General features: G+C 52.5%; 2 protein-coding genes across 6 annotated transcripts in view; both read left to right on the top strand.

Moving 5' to 3' along the window:
• Positions 1-618: 618 nt before the first annotated feature.
• On the top strand, positions 619-8,044 carry LOC148755996 (uncharacterized). Its single transcript, XM_088789789.1, has 5 exons — positions 619-1,000; positions 3,360-3,496; positions 5,131-5,259; positions 7,322-7,432; positions 7,910-8,044. Exons 2-5 carry the CDS (start codon positions 3,383-3,385, stop codon positions 7,931-7,933), a joined length of 378 nt encoding a protein of 125 aa, XP_088645915.1. The 5' UTR covers positions 619-1,000; positions 3,360-3,382; the 3' UTR covers positions 7,934-8,044.
• A 3,043-nt stretch (positions 8,045-11,087) lies between these two features.
• The window catches only part of LOC109460363 (actin-like), a 36,596-nt gene continuing 25,579 nt past the window's right edge, over positions 11,088-22,104 (top strand). For 4 of the 5 annotated variants that reach the window (XR_016018445.1, XM_088789786.1, XM_088789787.1 and 1 more), the window contains exons 1-4: positions 11,088-11,565; positions 15,005-15,166; positions 17,019-17,207; positions 18,253-18,434. Coding sequence is in view for 4 of the 5 variants with exons in the window: in XM_088789786.1 (XP_088645912.1) it covers positions 11,091-11,565; positions 15,005-15,166; positions 17,019-17,207; positions 18,253-18,434 (1,008 nt within the window). In the remaining variant the exon portion in view is untranslated. Of the gene's footprint in view, positions 11,566-15,004; positions 15,167-17,018; positions 17,228-18,252; positions 18,435-22,104 lie in introns of all 5 variants that reach the window. The other variant, XM_074336895.2, reaches the window with a different exon arrangement.

Here is a 22,104-nt window from a genome sequence, read left to right as displayed (position 1 = left end):
GGTTGGGCTCAGTGGTAGAAGCCAAGAAACGGGAGTGAGGAACTGTTCCGTGTGGAAAATGCTGATAACTGATAACAACTATTGTCCAAACTGAAAACCCTGGAGGTCTCTGAGTTTGAAAACATCAAAATCCTTTTTGGCCAGAAAGAAAGTCTAGAACACAGTAGGTCTGCACCAATTTTTTAAATGAATGCATCGATGGAAAAGAAAGTCCACACGGGAAGCTTCTCCCCAGGGGCACAGTAGCTCCCTTTTCCAGGTGCCTCTGTAGAACGTGGCTTGTTTCACATGCTCACCTCTTGGCTGGGGACCAAGGGCAGTTGTAACAAGTTACCACAAACCAAGGGACTTGAAACAATGCAATTTTATCATCTTTCAGTCCTGGAGGTCGGACTCTGGGATGGGCGTCACTGGGCCCAGTCAGCGTGTCGGCACAGCCACGGCCCCTCGGAGGCTCCGGGCTCCGTTTCCTTGCTTCTCCAGCTCCTAGAGGCGCCCGTGTCCCTGGCTCCTGGCCCCTTCATCCATCCTCAAAGCCAGCAGTGCAGCGTCTTCCCGTCTTTCTCTGGCTCTGCCACGCCTGCCTCGCTCTTTCCCTCGTAGGGACGTTGTGACTCAGGAACCACCGGAAAACACAGGCTGATCTGCTTGTGTCATGATCATACCTGCAAAGGCCCTTCTGCCATGTCCGGTTACAGGCTCACAGCTCTGGGCGTCAGATGGTGATGGGCATTAGGATGGCTCATCCAGCAGACCACAGTGGCCAAGGGTCATTGCCGGCACAGGTCACGTGGCCATTGTGGGGTCAGGGGCCTGAGGGACCCTCTACCAGATCCCAAGAACAGAGCGTCATGGTAGACAGAGAGAAGCAGAGGCCCTAGGAGGCTGACAACCAACTTGGAGAAGCCCTTCCTGGGTCAAGAAGACACACGCCTGCCAGTCACATCGCAGTGGCCTCGTTCAGGAGCCGTGACATGGAGGGACAGCAGCTGGGCTACAGGTGGACGCCGGGTGTCCTTCGTCCCCAGTTCTCACTGATGCTGGGTAGGTGCCTGGGGTACTTCCTGAAATGTGGGGGCAGCTCAGCCTTTGCCGCCCTTTGCGTGTCAGTCACGTGGGTAAACAGTTTCCTCTCGAACAGGCTGAATGTTTCCGTCCCTGTTTCTTCTGTGCTTTCCTTAGATTTCTGTTCCTGAGTGTTGGTACTGAATGTTTCCATTCACAAGGGAGTCCCAGGCCCACAGGATTTGGAGGAAAGCAGAAAAGCACCCTCCGCCCAGCATGCCACCCTGGGTCCTGCCACCCTAGTGGGTCTTCCGGTGGAGTGAAGGCCTTCCCCGCCCTGGACCTGTCTCATTCCACTCAGGACATCCCAGGTGGCCTGTGAGCTGGCTCAGGGACAGCAGTGTCATTATTCGTGGCCTAATTTTCCTGCTTTTTGCTAGAGAAATGGAAACAGAAGCCAGCCTCAGAAGGTATAAAACAAAACAAAGGAAGAACCCCATTTTTGACCCTCTGAGCTCAAATGCCGTTGTACCAAAGGAAGGAAAGGCATGGGACCAGCCCCAGAACGAATTCAATTCTGTGCCAAGAAGGCGGCCTTCGGGTCCTCCCTCCCAGGCCTGCCCTGGCTGGTCGGGGGATAAGGGACAAGCCCCTCGCTTGTCAACAGGTCTGTATGATGATGGGATGGTAGTACGTGCCACACCAATCGTACCTCAGCGTGACCGGGAAGCAGGTTCAGACACGTGCTTCTGCTCTGTGAAGTGCCCATGAACCTGACTGTAGTGGAGCCTGCCCCGCTCCCCGCACACCCTGTGATGGAGAAGGGGAGGCAGCCTGCGAGACGCTACACCTGCTGGAGATACCCGACCGTCATGCAGACAAGCAGGACACCCCCAGAAACTCCCAAGTGAGAGACTGTGAAGTCCCGCTCCCCTCAAGGATGGGCCAGGATTCCAAAGCGATTCTGAGGTGGCTACAGGGTGCTCACTGGGGACCCTAGGGCTCAGGGATGTGACAGGGCACAGTGGGGAAAGTGCCCTGATGTGGCAGCCATTTCTGGATGGCAGGTTGGCCCCACATTCCAGGAGCTTTAGAAGCTCTCCGTCCTCCCACTGGTGGTAAGGACGCACGTGACAAGGAGCCAACCCACCCGGAATTCAGGAGCAGGACGAGGGGTCGGGAAGCTCCTCACAAGCTCCTTCACAAAAACCAAAGGAGAGGCTGTACGCTTTCCACGGTGGGGGCAATTGAAGGAATCAGAGCAGGGACCGGCGGGCCCTGGGTTACCGGAAGCTGTCTCCGGTGACATGGGTGACACGGGGTGCTTGTCATGTTCAGAAGGAAGCCAGTGCACAGCTGTGTGTGCAGTGTTCCCGACAGAGCGTGTACAGGAAGCACACAGCTTGTCCCGCACGCAGAGGCCCCTGTGCGAGGCGGGAGACGACCTCTGTGCTGTCAGTTAGGGCACCGGAAGGGTCAACACCCAGTGCAGGCAGAGACCACCTGTGACCAGCGGGGTCTGGCGAGGGTTTATGTTTCCTCCTAGTTTTCTCTGCTTTCTGTAATGAACCTGTAGTCTTTCTCTATCTGAAAAAGAACTCAAATCACCTTTAAATTGAAGGAACCATTTGTCGTGGTAAACATGTGGCTAAATGCAATATTCGAAAGAGCAAGAGGGTCCCTTCATTTGGGGGGTGATTCGTGTTTAAAAAGTGGTAGATAGAAGTAGGTTGAAAACAAACATCAAAATATAATGGGGCAACTGTAGGTGGTAGGAGTACAGGTGAGTATGATTTTCTTCTTATTTTCTCATGTTTTTAAACCTGCAAAACCATGGAAGAAGTTGCCTCGAAGTGAAGTGGACGGAGGGCCTGCTTTCGACCCCGGGCCAGGGGGCCATGGAAATGCCCCAGGAGAGGCAGCGTTTGAGCTGGGAGAGGAAGGGGGCCTGGCTGTGAGCGGCTCCCCCTGGGGTGTCCCCCGGCCGGCCCCTGCCCAGAGCCCCTGCCTCAATGAATAGGAGAGGGGCCGCTTCACGTGACCCCAGTGGAGGATAACGGGCCAAGCCAGGACCTGGCGGAGGCTGTGTCGTCCCCACTATGTGAGCCCAGGAGGTCTCCCCGCTGGCTTCCCTTCTCCTGGACAGCCCCGTGTCAGCGGTCATCGGAGGGCCCACCTGTTCCAGCAAACTGCCCACAGCATCTAGATAGTGGCTCGTCGCCCAGGCAGGGCTCCATCCTGGGTGTGGGAAGCCACTGTGTGGCCATGCGAGGGGCACAGAGCCCGAGGGCACACCTGGCACAGCCTGCCCGAGCCGAGCGCCCTGCACGCTAACCGAGCTGTCTCCCCCGCAGCCCAATCCCGGCCACACAGCATCATGAGTGTGCCCCTCGTCTGCGACTACGGCTCCGGCTTCTGCAAGGTGGGCTTCTCAGGAACAGACGCACCCATGGCTGTGTTCCCAACCATCCTTGGGAAGCTTCGGCATGACGTGAGTGACAGGTGCCCGCCCCTGGGCGCTGCTCAGCCCGGAGGTGGCTGCGGCTGACAGCCCCGCCCCCTCCCACAGGCCTGGCCAAGCGAAACCCTTAGAGCAGGGGCGGCCAAGGCGAGCGAGTGCCAGAGTCACAGGGACCTGCTGGATAAAAGGCAGGGGACCGGCCCACGCCGAGTCACTGCTTCAGCAGGTCTGGGAGGGGCCAAAGGTCTGTATTTGTAACCACTTCTCGGGATGGTGACACCCCAAAGCCAGGGGCCACGCTGAGAACCACGGACTTAGATGGAGCTGGCCGATTACATGAGTTAGAAAGCAGGCGGTTGTACAAAATGACCGCGGGGCCGTCTGTGTCCTGTTTGCTTTTCTCACCAAGATGGTGTGGTTGCTGAGAAGCAGTTCTCACCTGTAGGACCGTCGCTGGTACTAAGCAGCAACTGACACTCAGCCTCCAGGACAGGAAGACAGTAGGGAGGAGTGGCAGCTGCTCTGCCTACAGGGCGTTCTCTCCTGCCTACTGACGTGCGAGAGAGCGGGCGCTGTTGCCAGGTTGTGACCCCCCAGTGGCACTGCTGTGAGAACGGGGATGACGTCCCTGTTCCCACCTGACGGAGGAGGCAGGCGGCTGCCTGGGGCTCGTAGCAGTGGTTCTCACCCCACGGCAAACCTCTTCTGCCTAAAAGACAAATTCCTAAGATATCAAAACTCCGTGTTGATGAGCTGTGGCAGCCTCGAGAATGGGCCTGTCTAAAATCCACTGCACCACTGCACCCCGACCCCCTGGCATCATTACAGCACGGCCCCAGGGCACCATTGCACCATAGTAACATTTCGCCGTGACACCGAGGCCATGCTTCCCACAGACTGCCTTAGCCAACAGCTGAGCATGGAGGGGTACTCAGGTTGACCCACTTCTGGGAGACACAGGCGTCCTCTGATAATGACTTTGGCTTAGGAACTCTCCAGTGGCCTGGCCAAACCTTTCTCCCAGGACACCCCGCCAGCCCTCTCCCCTGCACCCAGGATCTGACTCGGGCAGCAGCCAGCCTCTCCTGGCCTATCTGGTGCCCTCTGCATTTTCTCTCACACAGACGTCGTCCCTAATGAAATCCTTGAACCTTTAACCCCGTTGGGGTGTCTGCTTTTTGGTGCACCCAGATTGACACATGGACCCACTGGCAAATCCCCTCTGACTGACAGGACGCATGGTGCAATCTGCCACGGAAGCAGCTAGGTTCATCTTCCTAAAAATAACAGAAATTAAATAAATTGCAGACCTCTCCCCGCCAACATCCCAAAGCAAACGTGGAAGCAGGTGCCCTCCCCCCACCATTCCTTCCTCTGCTGCCTCCTCCACTGTCGCCTTCAGTGTCATCTAAGTGTGGGCAAGATGAGTGGCCCCGCCATGGTCCCTTGGGAGCGCTTTTACTTGCAGGTCATTTGCTGAAGCCTCCCAGGGGCATGTGGAAATAGAGTACAGGCCTGAGGAGGCCACTGATGCCAGCCCTGTGACACGGAGCCGCCCCCGACAGCATGTCCCCACCAGCCATGGCTCACTGGAGCCAAACATGACCACTGAGTGCAGGTGAGTCAGTCCCGCGGACTCATCTGTCCCGGCCCGTGCGTTTCAGAATTGGCTGGTGGGAATGGAAGAGGAAGACTGGTTCATCGGGGAGGAGGTTCAGAGACGACGAGAGAAGCTCAGCCTGCAGTATCCCATCGCTCGGGCCACCGTTACCAACTGGGACGACATGGAGAAGGTAGGCTGCAGCTTCTGTTGGGGTGGGACCTGCTCACAGGCCCCTGCTGCCTTGGCACCTGGGGTGGGGGTCCCACGGACACCCAGGTGTCCTTCAGCGTCTCTAGACACTACATCGCAGTATTGACCACGTACGTTCTGATCAGAGACCAGGGTCTGGACCCCCACTACTCATTCCCTACGGCCTTTTGGACGCAGAACTCGGCCTCTCTGTCCCGTCTCCTTATCTCTAAGAAAGGGGTCCGATTTTCCTACCACCTAGCACTATTGTGACGATTAAAGCGGATGATGGATAAAAAGTCCTCAATCCACTTCTCACCGTTAGGATGGCTAGTAAGAAATAAACACCAACAGAAAATGACAAGTATTGGCGAGGGTGTGGGGATATTGGAACCCCATGCACCGCTGGTGGGAATGTAGCACGGGGCAGCCGCTCCGGAAAACAGGATGGAGGTTCCTCAAAGAATTAAACAGAATTGCCATATGACCCAGCAACCCCTCTTCTGGGCACCCCTCATCTGTACCCCCATGTTCACGGTGGCATCTTTCACAGCAGCCCCAGGGTGGAAGCAACCCAGCTGCCCATCAGCGGGAACAGGTACACAAACGTGGTCTATTCATACAATGGGTATTAGTCAGCCTTACAAGGGGGACGTTCTGACACCTGCTGCAACATGGGTCACCTGGAGGACACTGTGCTAAGTGAAATAAGCCTTAAAAGGACACATACGAGGTCTGACCATTAAGTTCGCGAACTTGGGGCAACGATGTTGCTAACCGTTTTTTTTATATCAGAGGGATTGTTCATTATGAATTTGTACCCACTGGACAAACAGTTAACCAGGTTTACTATTTAGAAGTGCTGAAAAGGCTGCGTGAAAAAGTTAGACGACCTGAACTTCTCGCCAACAATTCATGGCTCTTGCATCACGACAATGCACCAGCTCACACGGCACTGTCTGTGAGGGAGTTTTTAGCCAGTAAACAAATAACTGCATTGGAACACCCTCCCTACCCACTTTATCTGGCCCCCAATGACTTCTTTCTTTACCCAAAGATAAAGGAAATGTTGAAAGGAAGACATTTTGATGACATTCAGGACATCAAGGGTTAATACGACGACAGCTCTGATGGCCATTCCAGAAAGAGTTTGCAAATTGCTTTGAAGGGTGGACTAGGCGCTGGCGTCGGTGCACAGCTTCCCAAGGGGAGGACTTCCAAGGTGACCGTAGTGATATTCAGCAGTGAGGTGTGGCACTTTTTCTGGGATCAGTTCCCGAACTTCATTGTCGACCACATATTGTCCGATTTCACTCACAGGAGGTCCCTAGAGGAGTCAAGATTCACAGAGACAGGAAGTAGATGGTGGTGCCAGGGCTGGGGGAGGGGCGGGGCGTGTTTCATGGGGACAGAGTGTCAGTTTGGAATGATGGAACGTTCTGGAGACGGTGGTGGCGACAGTTGTACAACAGTGAGTGTGCTTGATGCCACTGAGCTGTGTGCTTAGAAAAGATTAAAATGGCAGACTTTACGTTATGTATGTTTCACACACTAAGGAATCCCTGAGTCCAGCAGAGTAAGGATGTAATGACCATGGCTAACGTGAACCACTGTCTTCATAGCTGAGGGTTCCGATAGGGGCCTCCGTGTACGGTTGGACAGGTTGCGCACTGCCTTAGAGGATGTACTAATTACCTAAGCCGCATGATGGTTAGTCCCCACCATGTGCCGGTGTTCAGACAGGACAAGACTGACACCCTTTTTCCTAAAGAGCGCGTGCCTTTTATCAGTGCTCAAAGCAGGTTATCGACTGAACTGTGTCCCCCCTGTCATCTCGGGGCTCGGATCTGCCCCCCAGTCAGGACATGAGGTCCTCGAGACGGGCCGTGCTCCCCTTCCTGATGCAAGCCCAGGTGCACAGATGGAGGCTCTGCGACTTGTCCCAAGCTGCGCTCCGCCTTCCCTGCGGACTCAGAAGCCGCTCCCCGGTGCAGACAGTGGGTCCCGTGTGTTGGTCCGCCGTGCGCACAGCCGCGCCTCACCATGCTGCCCTCCCTCCACAGATCTGGCATCACTCCTTCTACCAGCTGCTCCACACGGCCCCGGAGCAGCACCCTCTGATGCTCACAGAACCACCTTTAAACACGATGTCCAACAAAGAGAAAGTGTCAGAGGTAAGAAGCCAGGTGGTGGGCGGGGGTCAGGGAGCAGGCCGCAGGGGGCAGGGACACCCTCGGGACCTCACCTTTGCTTTGCTCAGCGAGATAAACTCACCAGTGAGAGCTGTCCGCGTAGACATTTGGGCAAGAACGTCAGCTGCCGTGCAGAGACCCCCAGGCAGTCAGACAGGGCTGGGTGTTTACTATTAATTATTTAATTTACACCTTACGGCTGCTCTCTGGGGCAGAGTGATTGGTTATTAGCCCCTTTGCACAGATGAAGAAATCGGAGTGGCCAGGCACATAAGTAATTTGGCCAAGGTCACAGGCGAGTGGCTTGCAGACCTGCCAGGACCCGCCTACTCTGGCTCTGTGGCCCCATTCTCAGCTCTGTTGTGTGGTGTTTCCACCCGGACATCTAGCCCTGACTTAAAAGCCTCCAGACCCCCTCCTTCTCTGAGCCTCACCCGGGGCTGCCCCCGCCCCCCTCAGGAAGGAGTTGGTGGCCTGTGCTGATGAGAGATCGCACCAGATTGAACACGATGGTGGGGCCTGTGAGGGGCGCAGGCTGTGAAGAAAGCAGCCCCCACCCCTGCCCCGACACCCTGCAGCGCCCTCCTCAGGGCTGGAGTGGGTGGGGGCTGCCAGGGCTGCTGCTGGCTGCCCGTGTTCCAGTCACGTCGTCACGCTTTGCCTACTGAAGTCCTGGATGAACTAATTCAGCAAGCAGCAAGCTTCCACCAGCTGGCCCTGAGTCTGTGGAGGCCAGCGGTGTCTCCCTAAGGGAGCGGTGACCCTGGGAGCAGGCCCGGCGGCTCGTGCGTGGCCCAGAAACAGCACCATTGATCACAGCGCAGGTGCCAGCTGCCGCCTCATTTAACACAAAGCCCTGAGGGGGCCGATGAAACCTCCTCCGCACGTGGACAGAGCCACAGAAGTGAGCCACCGCTGGGCTCCATGTGGACTGGGCACACAGCCCATGGCCAGGAAACAGCAGGTCCCCGCTTTGAGAACGTACAGTGCCATCGGGGCCCCAGTGAGCTGGAGGAGGAAGAAGAGAGAGAGGGCGCCCCTCACCTGACTGTCTTGGTCAGGGTCCTCCAGAGAAACGGAACAGTAGGTGACACACGGAGAGATTTGTTGTAAGGAATTGGCCTATGCAGTTGTGGAGGCTGACATGGCCCAGGGTGAGTCAGCCAGCTTGAGCCCCAAGACAGCCCATGGCGTCCGTTCCAGTCTAAAGGCAGGGAAATCTGATGTCCAGGTTCAAAGGTCACCAGGCAAGAGGAATTGTTCCCTCCTATCTGGGGGATGGTCAGGCCTTTTGTTCGATTCAGACCTTCGACTGATTGGACGACACCCACCCACACTGGTGAGGACCATCTGCTTTCCTCAGCCACTGAAATGTTAATCTCATCCAGATGCGCCCAGAATAACGATTGTGCAAGTGTCTGGCGCCCCGCCCCCATGGCCCAGTCACGTGGACACGTGAAAATAACCCTCACATACACCGTGGCGCCGGCCACACAGCCTGTCTGCAGCATGTCCCCACCTGCCCCAGGCCCATGGCCTGCCTCTGCCCTGGCTCCAAACTCACCCCCTAACTGTGTCGAGGTCCCAGCAGGAAAGCAGAGGCACACCCGCATGGGGTCATTTGGGTGACACTTTACTCAAGAGATTGCATACATAGGTGAGCAGAAGTTTTAGAAAAGCAGCACAAGACACTGCAGAGCTCCGGGCTAGTAATGGGGGGCTGTTACCCCAAACCTGAAATAGCAGCGCTGGGTACCAGCGCTGAGAGGACTGTCACCAAGGAGGGCCAGCAGGGAGGGTGGGAACCTCAGTGCTCCACCTCCCTCTCCCCCCTCCGTTGCACCCTTCTGGGGGGCCCTGTGGGCAGAGCCCATGGCTACACCCCAGGGCAGAGGGGGATGGAGCAAGGCGATGACCCTGCAGGCAAACCGAAGGCAGCCATCCGCGGTGGCCCAAACCTCAGCGGGCCACAAGGAGTGCCACCTCGCAGGACAGTGGACTGCACACTGGTAGCCTCTGCCCCAGCAGGGTCCCTGCCTGTGTCCGGCAGCCAACCTCCAGGGCCCCTCTCAGAGGCTGGAACCAACCGAGCAGCTCAGGGCTGATTTTCCTCCTGGAAGGAATCTGTACCTGAAGGGGACCTGGTGTCCCTGTCCCAGAAGAGGGGCCAGTGCGGGGAGCTCCCTGTGCACAGGGAAGGGCCCCACCGGTTCTCGCATTGGCTGTCCCAGCACGCGTGACCTCGGGGGATGACTGGTCCTCGCTGTGTCTTGGTTTCCTCATCAGAAGGATGATAACGGTATCACCCAGGGGGCCGTCATGGAAACAAGATGAGTCAGTGCCACACAGCGCTCGTCACAGCGCTTAGTGCCTGGCGCGCGTTCCGTAAATGCTGGTTCTCGCTGTCTCCGTGCCTCAGTTTCCTCCTCTGTAAAATGGGAGTTTGATCTCAGGAACACTGAGGACCCTTCCAAGCTCTGTGACCTCTGGCCTCACGTCAGACCAGGGGAGCTGAAGTTGGTTTGTGCCCTTGTGTTTTTTAGGGGGAGGGGGCTCTGGTGGGATCCCAAAAGCTGCCCTCCCACCTCCAGGGGTGCCCTCCTCATCCATGAGGATCCAATTCCAGGGGCAGCCGAGAGATGCCCAAACGCACAGGCGCTGCCGTGCTCGTCCCTGTGGCCCTTCGCGGTGGTACCGCTCCCACTCGTCACACTGCAGGTCCTTCCCCTCGAATACGCATCTGTGGCGTCCAGTTTGGGCTGTTGTGAATAAAGCCGCTGTCAGTAGGCAAGAACTGATCTCTGTATGGACACGTCTTTCGCTTCCCTTGGGCGACACCCCCACAGACGGCTGTCCCCTAGGCACACACTCAGTGGTGTATCCCGGACGTGGGTAATGTCGGTTTTCAAAATGCTGCTGTGACCCGGTTGTAAGGTCTTTGCTAGAGGCTGGTCCGTTCCCCTCTTGGGCAATGGATCAAGCCCACATCCCAGCCACTTTCCTTCTTGTCCTATCACTCAGGGCCACTATCCACCCGTCCTAATCACCCAGAGCCAGGTACCAGCCCCTGTCCCCAGGAGCCTGCAAAATTACTCAAATAAGCCAGCCTACAGGGACCTGATAAGCCCCGTAACCCCATCCTGCTGGTCCTCCGTGAGCTGGCCGCTGCTCCAGCTTGCTGTCCCTCTGTCCCCGGGTGCAATCCCCGTGGCCCTGCCAGGAAGCCTTCTCTGGTTTGGAGCTACACCTGACAAAGTTGGCCTCTCATCAATCTGGGTGACACTGCCCTGGGTCCTGCCATCAAAAGAACCTGTAAGCCTATAGACGCCAGTGTCACCACCTTGTAGAAGAATCTCCCACTCACCCAGCTGCCTTCACGGAGCCGGCGTCCAGGTGCCATGTTCACGCCCCACCTGTGCCACCTGCTCCCTCACGTCCCTGTCCCCTCGTCTCCTGTGTGGACAAGGGAGGAGTCCAATGTCACATACTTCGGCGTGGACAGTAAAAATGAGGCTGTGTCTCGTGTCGTTCCTCTGTCTGGTTGACAGTCAGCACCAAGGGATATCTCCTGACCAAGCCATGTTGGAACTAAGTGGCATACAGTTTACACACCTCTGTTAGCTTTCCTTGTTCCGTTATTATGACACCAGCAAGGCATCGCAAGTCTGCGTTGAAATTCCTGTTGAGCGCAGAAAGAAGGGAGGACAGTAGCTTCCCAGAGGCACAGGGAATTCAGCATGGTCCCCATCGTGATAAAACGGTGCTTTATAAGACGGTGAGGTGCTCTCTCGGCCACCCTGTCCCGCAAGGTACCTGGGAGGGGTGTCAGCCCATTTCACAGACTGGGAAACAGAGTCACACAGCTGGGCACGGCAGAGCTGGGAGGAGGAGTAGCAATGCTTCCTCACACATCTCTCTGGGGGGGCCAAGGGCCTCCTGCAAGCAGGACTCGTGCGCCCCCGGAAGTAAGAGCCACCCACTCCTCTGCCTGCTGGCCTGGGTGCCCTTGCTTCCCAATGCTCCTCCACAGATCCTGTTTGAGACTTTCAACGTGCCTGCCCTGTACTTAGCCAACCAAGGAGTCCTTTCTCTCTACGCCTCGGGCCTGACGACCGGTGAGTGGTCCTGCAGCAGCCCCGCCCCCTCCCGTGGGCTGCCCACGCCCACGCCCCGCCAGCAAATAACACAGGAAAAATCCACAAAACGCACACTCGCCAGCCCTTTTCTTGCTTCCTTCCCTTTTCATCCCTCCTGGTTAAACGGTTCGCTCCCTCTTGACTCACGGTTTTTTCTTGACAGCTTTAGTGAGGTGGTGAGACCGTCCTCACAGTCAGGATAATGAACATTCCTGCCACCTCCAATCGTCTCTCCCACCCCCGCACCCCCAGCATGCCCCCTCCCGTCTGTGCTCAACAACCACTAGTCTGTCCCCATAGATGATTTGCGTTTCCTGAAGTTTTGTATAAATGTGCTCACGCACGGTATGTGCTTATTTGTATGGCTTTTTTCCCCCCACGCAGCATAGTTATTTGGGGATGCATTTGTTTGTGTCAGTAGTTGATTTTCTGAGTTGCGTTCCACTGTATGAATGCACATACTTTGGTTATCTAGTCACCTATGAATGGACATATGGGTTGTTTCCAGCTTGGGGCTGTTAGAAAGCTACTGTGAACGTGTGTACAAGCCTTTGCACGAACGCGTGCTTTCATTTCATTGCTGTAGATGTCTAGAAGTGAAATGGCTGTGTCATATGCCAAGTGTATGCTTAGCGTTTTAAAAAATCTGCCACACTGGTTGCCAAGGTGATTGCATGCACCGTTTTGCATTCCCACCGGTCGGCTGTGTGAGAGCATCCCAGTTCCTCCGCGTCCTCACCGATACTTGGTGTGGTTGGTCTTTTTAATTTTCTAGTGGGTGTGTGGTGGTATCTCCCTGTGGTCTTGGTTCCTATTTCCCGAACGACCAGTGATGTTGAGTACTTTTCATGTGTGTTTACCATCTACATGTCTACCTCAATGAAGTGTCTGTTCAAGTGTTTTACCCAATTTTAATATTGGGTTGTTTATATTTGAGTTTTGAGAATTCTTTCCATATCTTGGGTACGTCTTTTATCAGATACATGTTTTGCAAATATTTGCTCTGAGTCTATGGCTTGACTTTTCGTTCTCTCGCTGTGTCTTTTGAAGAGCAGAAGTTTTTAATTTCAATGAAGGCCAATTGATCAGTTTGGTTGTTTTGTGACTCTGGCTTTGGTGTCACGTCCAAGAAACAGATGCTGAACCCAAATGTATTCTGCTGTGTTTTCTTCTAGGGGTTTGTAATTTTTAGTTTTATATTTAGTTCTATGATCCATTTTGAATACATTTTTATATAGTATAAGGAGCAAATGAAGTTTTTAAAATATGTATAGATGTCCAAAAGTTTCCACGTTATTTATTGAAAAGACTATGCTTTCTTCATTGAATTGCCTTTGCACATTTTTTTTGAAAATATATATGTGAGGCCGATTTTTATATTCTTTATTCTGTCCCATCTATTTGTGTAACTGTAGGTTAATACATATTGTCTTGATTACTGTAGCTTTATAAGTCTTGAAATGAAAGCGTAGTGCTACATTTTTGGTCTCTTGTTTTTGATAATGTTTTGGCCATCCTAGGTTCTTTGCATTACCATGTAAATGTTATAATCAGTTTGTCAATTTCTAATTTAAAAAAAAAGCCTCTTTGGGTTTTGTTTGTTTCATTGGAACTGCACTGAACCTATAGATCAGTTTGGGGAGAACTGACATTTTAACAATATTGAGTCTTTGAACAAATGAATATGGTATATACTTCCTCAGTATTCTTTAATTTTTCTTGGCAATGTTTTGTGGTTTACAGTGTACGAATCATGCATATCTTTTGTCAGACTGATCTCGAAGTATTTCAATAGTATTTTGATTCTATTGTAAGTGATATCTTTATTTCAATTTCTGATTGTTCATTGCTAGTATATATAAATACAATTAGGGGCAGCCGGTTAACTCACGTGGTTAGAGCACTGTGCTCTTAACAAGGTTAGCGGTTCAATCCCCACATGGGCCACTGTGAGCTGCGCCCTCCACAAATAGATTGAAATAACCACTTGACTTGAAGCTGATGGGTCCTGGAAAAACATGGTTAAATAAGTTAAAAAAAATTTTTTTGAAAAAGAAATACAATTGATTTTTGTATATTGGTATTGTATCCTGGTACCCTAACTAAACTCATTTATCCATGCTGGTAGGTTTTGTTTTTGTTTTTGCTTTTGTTTTTGTTTTTTGTAGATTTCATAGGATTTTTCTACGTGGCAATCATGTTGTCTGTAGATAGCTTTACTTCTTTGTTTCCAGACCAGATGCTTCTTATTGTTTTTTCATGCCTGGTTGCTCTGGCTAGAACCTCAAGTACAAAACTTGTCTTATTCCTGATCTTCAAGGGAAATCACTCAGTCTTACCACTGAGTACAGTGTTAGCTGTGGGTTTTGCACAGACAACCTTCATCAATGTGAGGAAGTTCTTCTGTAGTCTTAGTTCATTGAGAGTTTTTTTTTTTTTTTTTTAATGAATGGATGTTGAATTTTGTCAAATGCATTTTATGCATCTGTGGATATAATCATATGGATTTTCTTTTTCAGCTTTTTATTATGGTGAATTACAGTGATTGATTTTTGAATGTTAAAACAACCTTCCGTACTTGAGATAAAACCCACTTGGTCACGACGTGTTATCCTTTCGATATGTGGTCAGATTCAATTTGCTAAAATTTTGCTTGGGAGTGTTGTGTCTGTGTGCATGAGGGACGCTGGCCAGCGATGTTTTCCTTGTGTCCTGCCTCTCAGGAACCGCTGTCCTTTGTTGCCCAGTGTCCAGCATCTTGAAAACTGTTGTTTCCTGTATTTTGTCCTCTTTTGTGGGTGTTCCAGTTGGAGTGGAGACCCGCTCTGTGTTCCCCACCTTAGGTAGACGTGGAGCTCTTCTCGACTCATTTTGCTTCCTTTAAATTTGAGATTCTTGGTTGCCAGATTCACCAGGTGAAAGAAGCCAACCACCCAGACCTTGATCAGCTCTGCAGTTCCAGAAGGCACCACTTCAGACTAAATGAGGCCATGTGTTCCCACCTCACGTCACATCCTTTCGGAGTGGCCTTGCTACCGGAACGAGCGGCTCCTCCACGGCTCAGACTCGCCCTCTGCTCCAGTGCCACGCAGAGTCCCAGGGCCCCATCCACACAGATAGTTCCACAGAGAAAAAGGTGTTAGGGGCAGAGTGTTCTTCCTCTTTCACCTCTTTGGCAGCTGCTGCTGATAACCTGTATATCTGGTTTAATAGAAATAGCTGCAGCTTCCTGTGCAAAAAGTCAGCCCTTGGTCTGACCCAGATAAGCTCCACCCTGTGGAGGGAGAAAGTTGGTTCCTCACACCCATGACTTCCCGTCCAGTCTTTTCCGTCTCTACCATCTCTTCCTGCAGACTTGACTGCTGATAAGAGATACCGTGCACTTTGCATTCTGGTGCCAGAGTGTTCTCTTGTCTAGGAACGACCATCGAATCTGGAGAAGGAATGACATACTTCGTGCCCATCACTGACGGCTGTCCTCTGCACCAGTCGACGATGAAGATGGACATGGCAGGCCAAGATATAACCTTGTACCTCCTGCAACGACTGTCAGAAAGGGGGCACTCATTTACGGGCACAGGTAGGAAATGGTTATTCTTGGCCAGATAAAGCAGTCCCTGCCTGGGGTGTAGTATCCTTTTTCGCTTGCTTAACCTACAGCCTTCAGTTTGTAAAGCTAAGGTTACTTGACCATCCAAGTTCTGAAAACAACCCGTCTATATCTAGAGACATTTAGTAGATTAATAATGACAATGAGGTTGATGGTCATGATGGTGGTGACGGTGGTGACGGTGGTGACGGTGGTGACGGTGGTGACCGTGGTGACCGTGGTGACGGTGGTGATGGTGACAATGGTGTGATTATGGTGGTGAAATGATGACGATGATGAGCTAAGCTTTACGGAGTACGTGCCCTGTTCAAGGTACTGGGCTAAGTAAACATTTCACATACATTCTCTCATCGCTTCAAGATACAACACCATGAGGGGACAGTTTTCTCCAGTGCAAGGGGAAGAGCCATAGGACGGTGAGGTGACGTCAACATCCCTTGACTAGGAGGTGTGGCAGCTGGGCTGTGAACCCCAGGACTCCAGATGAGGGTGTGCCTGTCCCACTGTTCACCCAGTTCCGGGACTGGGTTCCCAGACGGTGTAAACTTCATGACACTAATCCCCAACAACGCTGCAACCCTGCCTTCTACTTTCTGTTCTCAGGCAAGAAATCTGTGTCCAAAGCCACAAAAGCATGGAACCCTGAAGAATAGCAGTGATTAAAGGGGGAGGCGAGGGAAAGTGAGGATTGGCTGGGACAAAGTCAGACATTTTATCGACACCTCACGTTTAGCAAGATTTTTATGTGCATTATTTCATCTCATCCTTACAACAGTCCTATGAGTGGTGATTAATCTCGTTCTTGAAGACTAAGGAAAAGGAAGGTTTAAGAGCAGAATAAACTTGCTTAAAGCCAGGCACTTGGTAAATGGCAGGGGTGAGATTCGAACAGAGAGCTGTCTCACCAAAACCCAAACGAGGCAAGGAAGGGAAAAATACCAGAGGTGTGCAGTGTCCCAGATGCTGGGGACAAAGAAGGGCGTGGGGAAAGAAGTCAAGAAAGGACCGAAGGATGTGGCCGTCTGGGAACAGGGACAGCCAGGGCACGTGTAGGTGGCGTGTGTGAAGGTGAAGTCAGAGTCAATGGGCGGAAGAATTGGTTCCATTTCCAGCTGAGCTGGGGCAGGGCCTTCCCTCTGACCCAGACTCAGAGACAGTGAGAAACAACGTAGAAAAGCATAGCACCAAAAGACAGGGCTGGGTCTAAAACCTGTTCTCAGGGATGGAGGAGTAACCTTCCAGGTATTTCCAGATGAGGGGCTTTGATCGGCTTGGGCAGAGGACAGCTCAGCTGTGAGCTGTTTGCAGCCGATACTCACAGCACGTAGGGATGGGGCACCAACAAATCCTGCTGCTTTAATAGGTAATGAACTGAACTTGGGGTGGCCAGATGCCTCATTTGGTTAGAGCGTGGTGCTAGTAACACCAAGATTGCCGGCTCGATCCCTGAATGGGCCACTGTGAACTGTGCCCCCCTTAAAACAAGCAAACAAACAAACAAAACTGAATTTGACTTTCCAGCCCCCACAACACACAGCGTATATAGTATTAGCCTATAAACGCAGACATTTTTCAAACACTTGCGTCTTAGTTCAGACATCTGGGTTCTACCTTCTCTTTCACAATCCCAGGCCCCCAACACGCATTTCAGATCAAGAGGGACTGGAACATGAGATGCAAACGGAAGTAGCTACAATCGCGCTGTTGCATCCTGGCCACAAGGAATTGAATCTCCAGGACGGTGCTCCCGGGCGAGGGGAGGGGCAGTGGCAGTCCTTTGTTTATACCCGTTTCTATCTGGCCCGCTGCCTTTCTACCACAGGTGACCGGGAGTATATCCGGGACATGAAAGAGAACTGTTGCTATGTGGCTTTGGACTTTGACAAGGAAAAAAAGGAAGCCCAGTCGCCTCCCCCACCACAGAAATACCTGCTGCCTGATGGCCGGGAGATCGACCTTGGGCCAGAGAGATTCTTCTGCCCTGAAGTGCTTTTCCAGGCAGACCTCATGGGTGAGCAGTGGAGAGGACAGGTGAGCCCTGACGGCCGGGCTCACTGTCAGGGGCAGGGGCTGGGGCCGCCGGGAAGGGATTCCACGTGGGGTAGCAAATAGGGCAATTTCAAAAGTTCCTCTGCTATCAGCTGCCACTTATTAAGCACCCACTATATGCTTGTCACTTTGCTGACCATTGCACATGGGTTCTATCCCATAATCCTCCCCCAAATCGCTTATTATCCCATTTTACAGATGAGGAAACCCACTGGGGAGTGTTAAATATTTGTTAAGTGTGGTTAAGTAGTGTGCTGGGCTGCAGGTCTTCTCTTTCGTGTGTGTTATTTATAGTGCACAGTGAGTGTGAGAAGAACCGTAATGATGACGGCAGCAGAGCGTTCACTGCACTCGTTGGGCTGGGCGCGTCCTAAAGGGTTCCTGTGAATCAGCCTTTTGGTCCTTATTCCAAGGTTATTCATAGGAACTATGACAGATGAGCAAAAACCAGGTCCCGACAGGCACCTCACCCCCAGAAGCTCAAATATTGACAAACGAGCACAAGGCACGTATCTTGTAAGGGCTGGTCTCATTATATTTGGGTTCATTTGTGGGGGACAAAGGACGCGTCAAGAAAGGACGCTAACTAGACTTACTGTGGAGATCATTTTGCAGTATACACAGATCCGGAGCCATTAAGCTGTACCCCTGAAACCAATAAAATGGTGCATGTCAGTTAGACCTCGATCAACAATAAATAAATAGAAAGAAAAAAATCAAAGAAAGAAACAATCAGCATAACTTTTCCAAAGCTACCCGAGCAAGGGCATTGCCTCTACAGAAATCCTTGCATCGTGTGATTGGTACCAAGGCATTAAACACTTATACTTGTAAGTAGGGTCAAGAGGTGAATCAGTAGGTATTGCTCAATTCCCAGCAGTTGAGTCCCACGACTGCTGGGTGGGGCTCATGTTTGCCCGCCGCACTGGCTGCTGAGACTTGGGGGCCCAGGCATGCAGCCAGCCACAGCCCTGTCCCCACGTCCTCTCCTCCGCCCCCCGTGCCAGGGCGACACAGCCTGGGCATCCACATGACCGCCTTCCGCAGCATCAGCTCCTGCAGCCCCGCCCTCTGGAAGAGCCTCTTCGGCCACGTGGTGCTGTCTGGAGGTACTGGCTCCTGCGCGGGCCTGAGGTCCCGGATGCAGAGAGAGCTCTCAGCGCTGGTGTCCCCGACCATCCGCGTGAAGGTACGTCCTCCCACCCACCACGTCATCCCACAGGTCGTTCTGGAAGCCTCTGAGGTGCCAGGCACATGCCAGGGGCTTGGGGAACACCGACAAACAGAAATGACCAGCTCCTGGAGCTTCCCTTCCAGCGGGGGAAGCAGCAGACAATGCAGGTCAACGTTCCGTGGCAGTATCTGTGTTAGAAGGGGCCACAAACCGCGGGGGAGGCAGCGGAGGAAGGGGCGGTCTGAGTGGTGGCGGGAAGGTGGCACGTGAGTAAACACATGAAGGGGGTGACACAGAGCCATGTGCCTATGTGGGGAAGAGCATTTGGGCAGAGGGAACAGCCGAGGCAGCAGCCCAGAGGCTTCCTTCCTGAAGGAAGGGGCTGAGAGAGAGAGAAGGGGAGACGAGGTCGGAGAAGCTGTGGAAGGCTTTTACCTTGCGAGAAACTGGAAACCACCAGGAGGTCTGAGCGGAGCAATGACGCGATCCTGCCAGGCTCCGGGGGCGAGCTCAGGCTCTGGGTCGGGGGCTGTCGTCGGGATGGGGACAGTAGGCTGTCAGGGTGCAGGTGGAGGGTGGTGCTATGATTCTGGCAAAGATGCTGGTGGGTCAGAGCAGACAGTACAGGGACGGAGGTGGCCGCCCTCCAAATGCACGTGAAGGTCAAGGCAACAAGATTTGCAGGGAGAGCTGACATAGGCTGTGAGAGGGAGAGGAGCCTGCACTCCGGGGGACATGCAATGCCACCCCTGAGACGAGCAGGATCATGGCAGCAGCAGCATCGGGAGACGTGACGTGGCGCTTTGGACCTGTCGAGTTTGAGATGCCGTCTGTCGTCGGACAGCAGATGTCGGGGTGGGATACGGAGAGTTTGGGGCACATGTGGCGTCTTCAGCGCAGGCGTGGTGCTTACGGACAGACGGGATTGCACAGAGGCATGTAGACGACAGTGACAAGGAATGAACTCAAGTGACCCCGCAGGGAGAGGGAGGTTGGCGACACAGAGAGACCACACTTGCAGGCGGGATGCAAAAGGCTTTCCTGGTTCTGGGTTCCCAGAAGGCCCCGCCTGCCTTAAAGCGCATCCTGACCGGCTGTAGGAAGTCAGTCACCCTGCCTGGCCCTCTGCCCGTTTGTGGGGCTCCCCCATCATCCCACCAGCTCTTCAAATTGTCTTTATATATTGTGACAACAATAGGCTTTATGTTTTAGAGCAGAAAGTAGTGTTCGCTTAGCTCCCCTTCCAGCACATGCGCAGTGTCTCCGGTGACATGCGCCTCGTGTCTTGCGTGAGTGGGAGCATTCGTCACCACTGATGAACCGATGCCGTCAGCACTGGCTGAAGTCACTGTACAGGAAGGCTCACACCTGGTGTCATACACTCCATTGCTGTGAGGGGGGCACAGTGTCCTGCAGCCACCATCACAGTGTCATCCTGCAGGCAGCCTCACTTCTGTCACTGGCACACGGGTCACCTCAAAATGCCCATGCTCCTCCTGTTCACCCCTCCCCGCTTCAACCTGCAACCTCTGACCCTTTACTGTCATCCCAACCTTGACCCGGTCCTTTGCTCTGTCGGCAAAGCTTTGCTCCCCCAAACGAGAACTGAGAACTGGGCTTGGTCACCCAGGGTGACGTTTGACAGTGAACACAGAGTAAAGATCCTGGTCTGGGTCCCATCTGTCCCTCCTGCAGAGTGGGGACTGTCACTGGGCAATGTGAGAGGGAGTTCTGGGGAAGGCAGATGCATCCGCTGGTACTGCGCACACACACGTGCACACATACAGACATATACATACACATATACATACATACACACACATACACAAATACACACACATACACCCATACACATGCATGCACACATACATACATACACATGCATAGACAGATACACACACACACATGCTACTGCCGCTCCCTTCTGAGATGGGCAACGCTCTATAACGTAAAAGTACACGTCATACGGGAGACCATCCCTGCCTTCCTAAGACTGCACCCCTGTATGAAATAGTTTATGCTGTACCACATATTTAGAGCAGAGAGTGTACCCCCGTCTTTGCACTTCCTGAGTCCGCTGCCTTCCTCATACGATCCTATGTGATGGTAAAAAAGTGCACGTAATATTGGAAAACTGTTCCCTACCTGCCTTCTCACCTTCTAAGTCTGTGTGATCATCTCCTGTCCTGGTTTTCTGACCACGTTTGCAAAGGGCGTCTCTCGGGCCATCTTTCCCCATCGGCTGCCAGCGTGTGGCTGAGCTGACTTCTGGACCAGGCTCCTCCACCCACCTCTCTTCTGAGTCCTCAAGGTCCCCCCAGGCCCCCAAAACCTCCATATGAAACTTGAGGGCAACACCCATCTTTTGTAACTGTATTGAAACGAATTTCCCTCCTGTCCTGTTTGGGGGTGAAGGAGGTGTGGAGGCGCCTTTACTCATCCGCAGAGCCCGTTAAATTTTCCCCCAAAGAAGAGAAGGGTTCTCTCCCTAAAAGGAACTCATCCCCCATTAGGTTCCCGTGGGGCCAACTTCAAAGTAATAGTCTCTCCCAACAACCTAAATCCTGCGACAATAACGTTCTTGGGAGACAATTTTCAGCCACCATTTCCCCTTATTTCTTTACAATGATTTTTCTCCCATTGAGTCCACCTCGCGATGTGGATTTCCTGAGCTGGGCATGTGTGCACAGTGCAAGGCTTTCGGAGCATATGGCTGAACTGCCCCCGGAAGCCTCCAGCCCCGACCTGCCACTGCAGGTGAGGCAGCTCACCCACCTGTGCTCTCCAGCTCGGGCGCCATCGATTTTCAGGTGCTTTTCCCAACTGGAGAGGTGGAAAGCAAATGACTGTTCTAGCTTGTGTTCCTCTAAGTACTAACGAAGGTGAATAACTGTACTCATGTTTCCTAGCTGGCTGTAGTTTTTCCTCTCCTTTCATTTTTTAAAAAGATTTTTATTAAAATGTAGCTAACATACAATATTAGATTAGTTTCAAGGGTACAGCATAGTTATGCAACATTTATACACCTGAATAAGCGATCACCATGATAAGTCCTGCAACCATCTGACACCGTACCAGCTGTCACAATGTTATTGACTATATTCCCCGTGCTTATTTGATTTATACTTGGAAATTTGGACCTCTTATTTCCCTTCACCTTCCCCGCCCTTTTTAAATGTATCAGTTACAGTTGACATTCAGTATTATTTTATAGTAATTTCAGGTGTACAGCACAGTGGTTAGATGTTTATATAACTTAAGAAGTGATCCCTCTGACTAGTCTAGTACCCACCTGACACTATACATAGTTATTACCATATTATTGACTACGCTTTATTTTACATCCCCGTGACTATTTTGTGACTATCAATTTGCACTTCTTAATCCCTTCTCCTTTTCACCCGCCTCAACGCCCCTCCCATCTGGCAACCATCAAAATTTCTCTGTTTATCTATGAGTTTGTTTCTATTTTGTTTGTTAATTTTGTTCTGAGATTTCACATATAAGTAAAATCACATTGCATCTGTCTTTCTCTGTCTGACATACTCCACTCAGCATAGTACTCTCCAGATCCATCCATGCTGCTGCAAATGGCAAGAACCCATTCCCCTCCCTGGCCTAGCAATATTCCATTGTCTGTATGTACCACCTCCTCTTTATCCGTTAATCCATCCACAGACACCCA

Source organism: Rhinolophus sinicus, chromosome 14 (assembly GCF_057876585.1).
Source record: "Rhinolophus sinicus isolate RSI-liver-muscle chromosome 14, RSI-T2T, whole genome shotgun sequence".
Lineage (NCBI taxonomy): Eukaryota > Metazoa > Chordata > Mammalia > Chiroptera > Rhinolophidae > Rhinolophus > Rhinolophus sinicus.
Note: the sequence above shows the minus strand (reverse complement) of the source record. Positions and strands in the feature narration are given on the sequence as shown.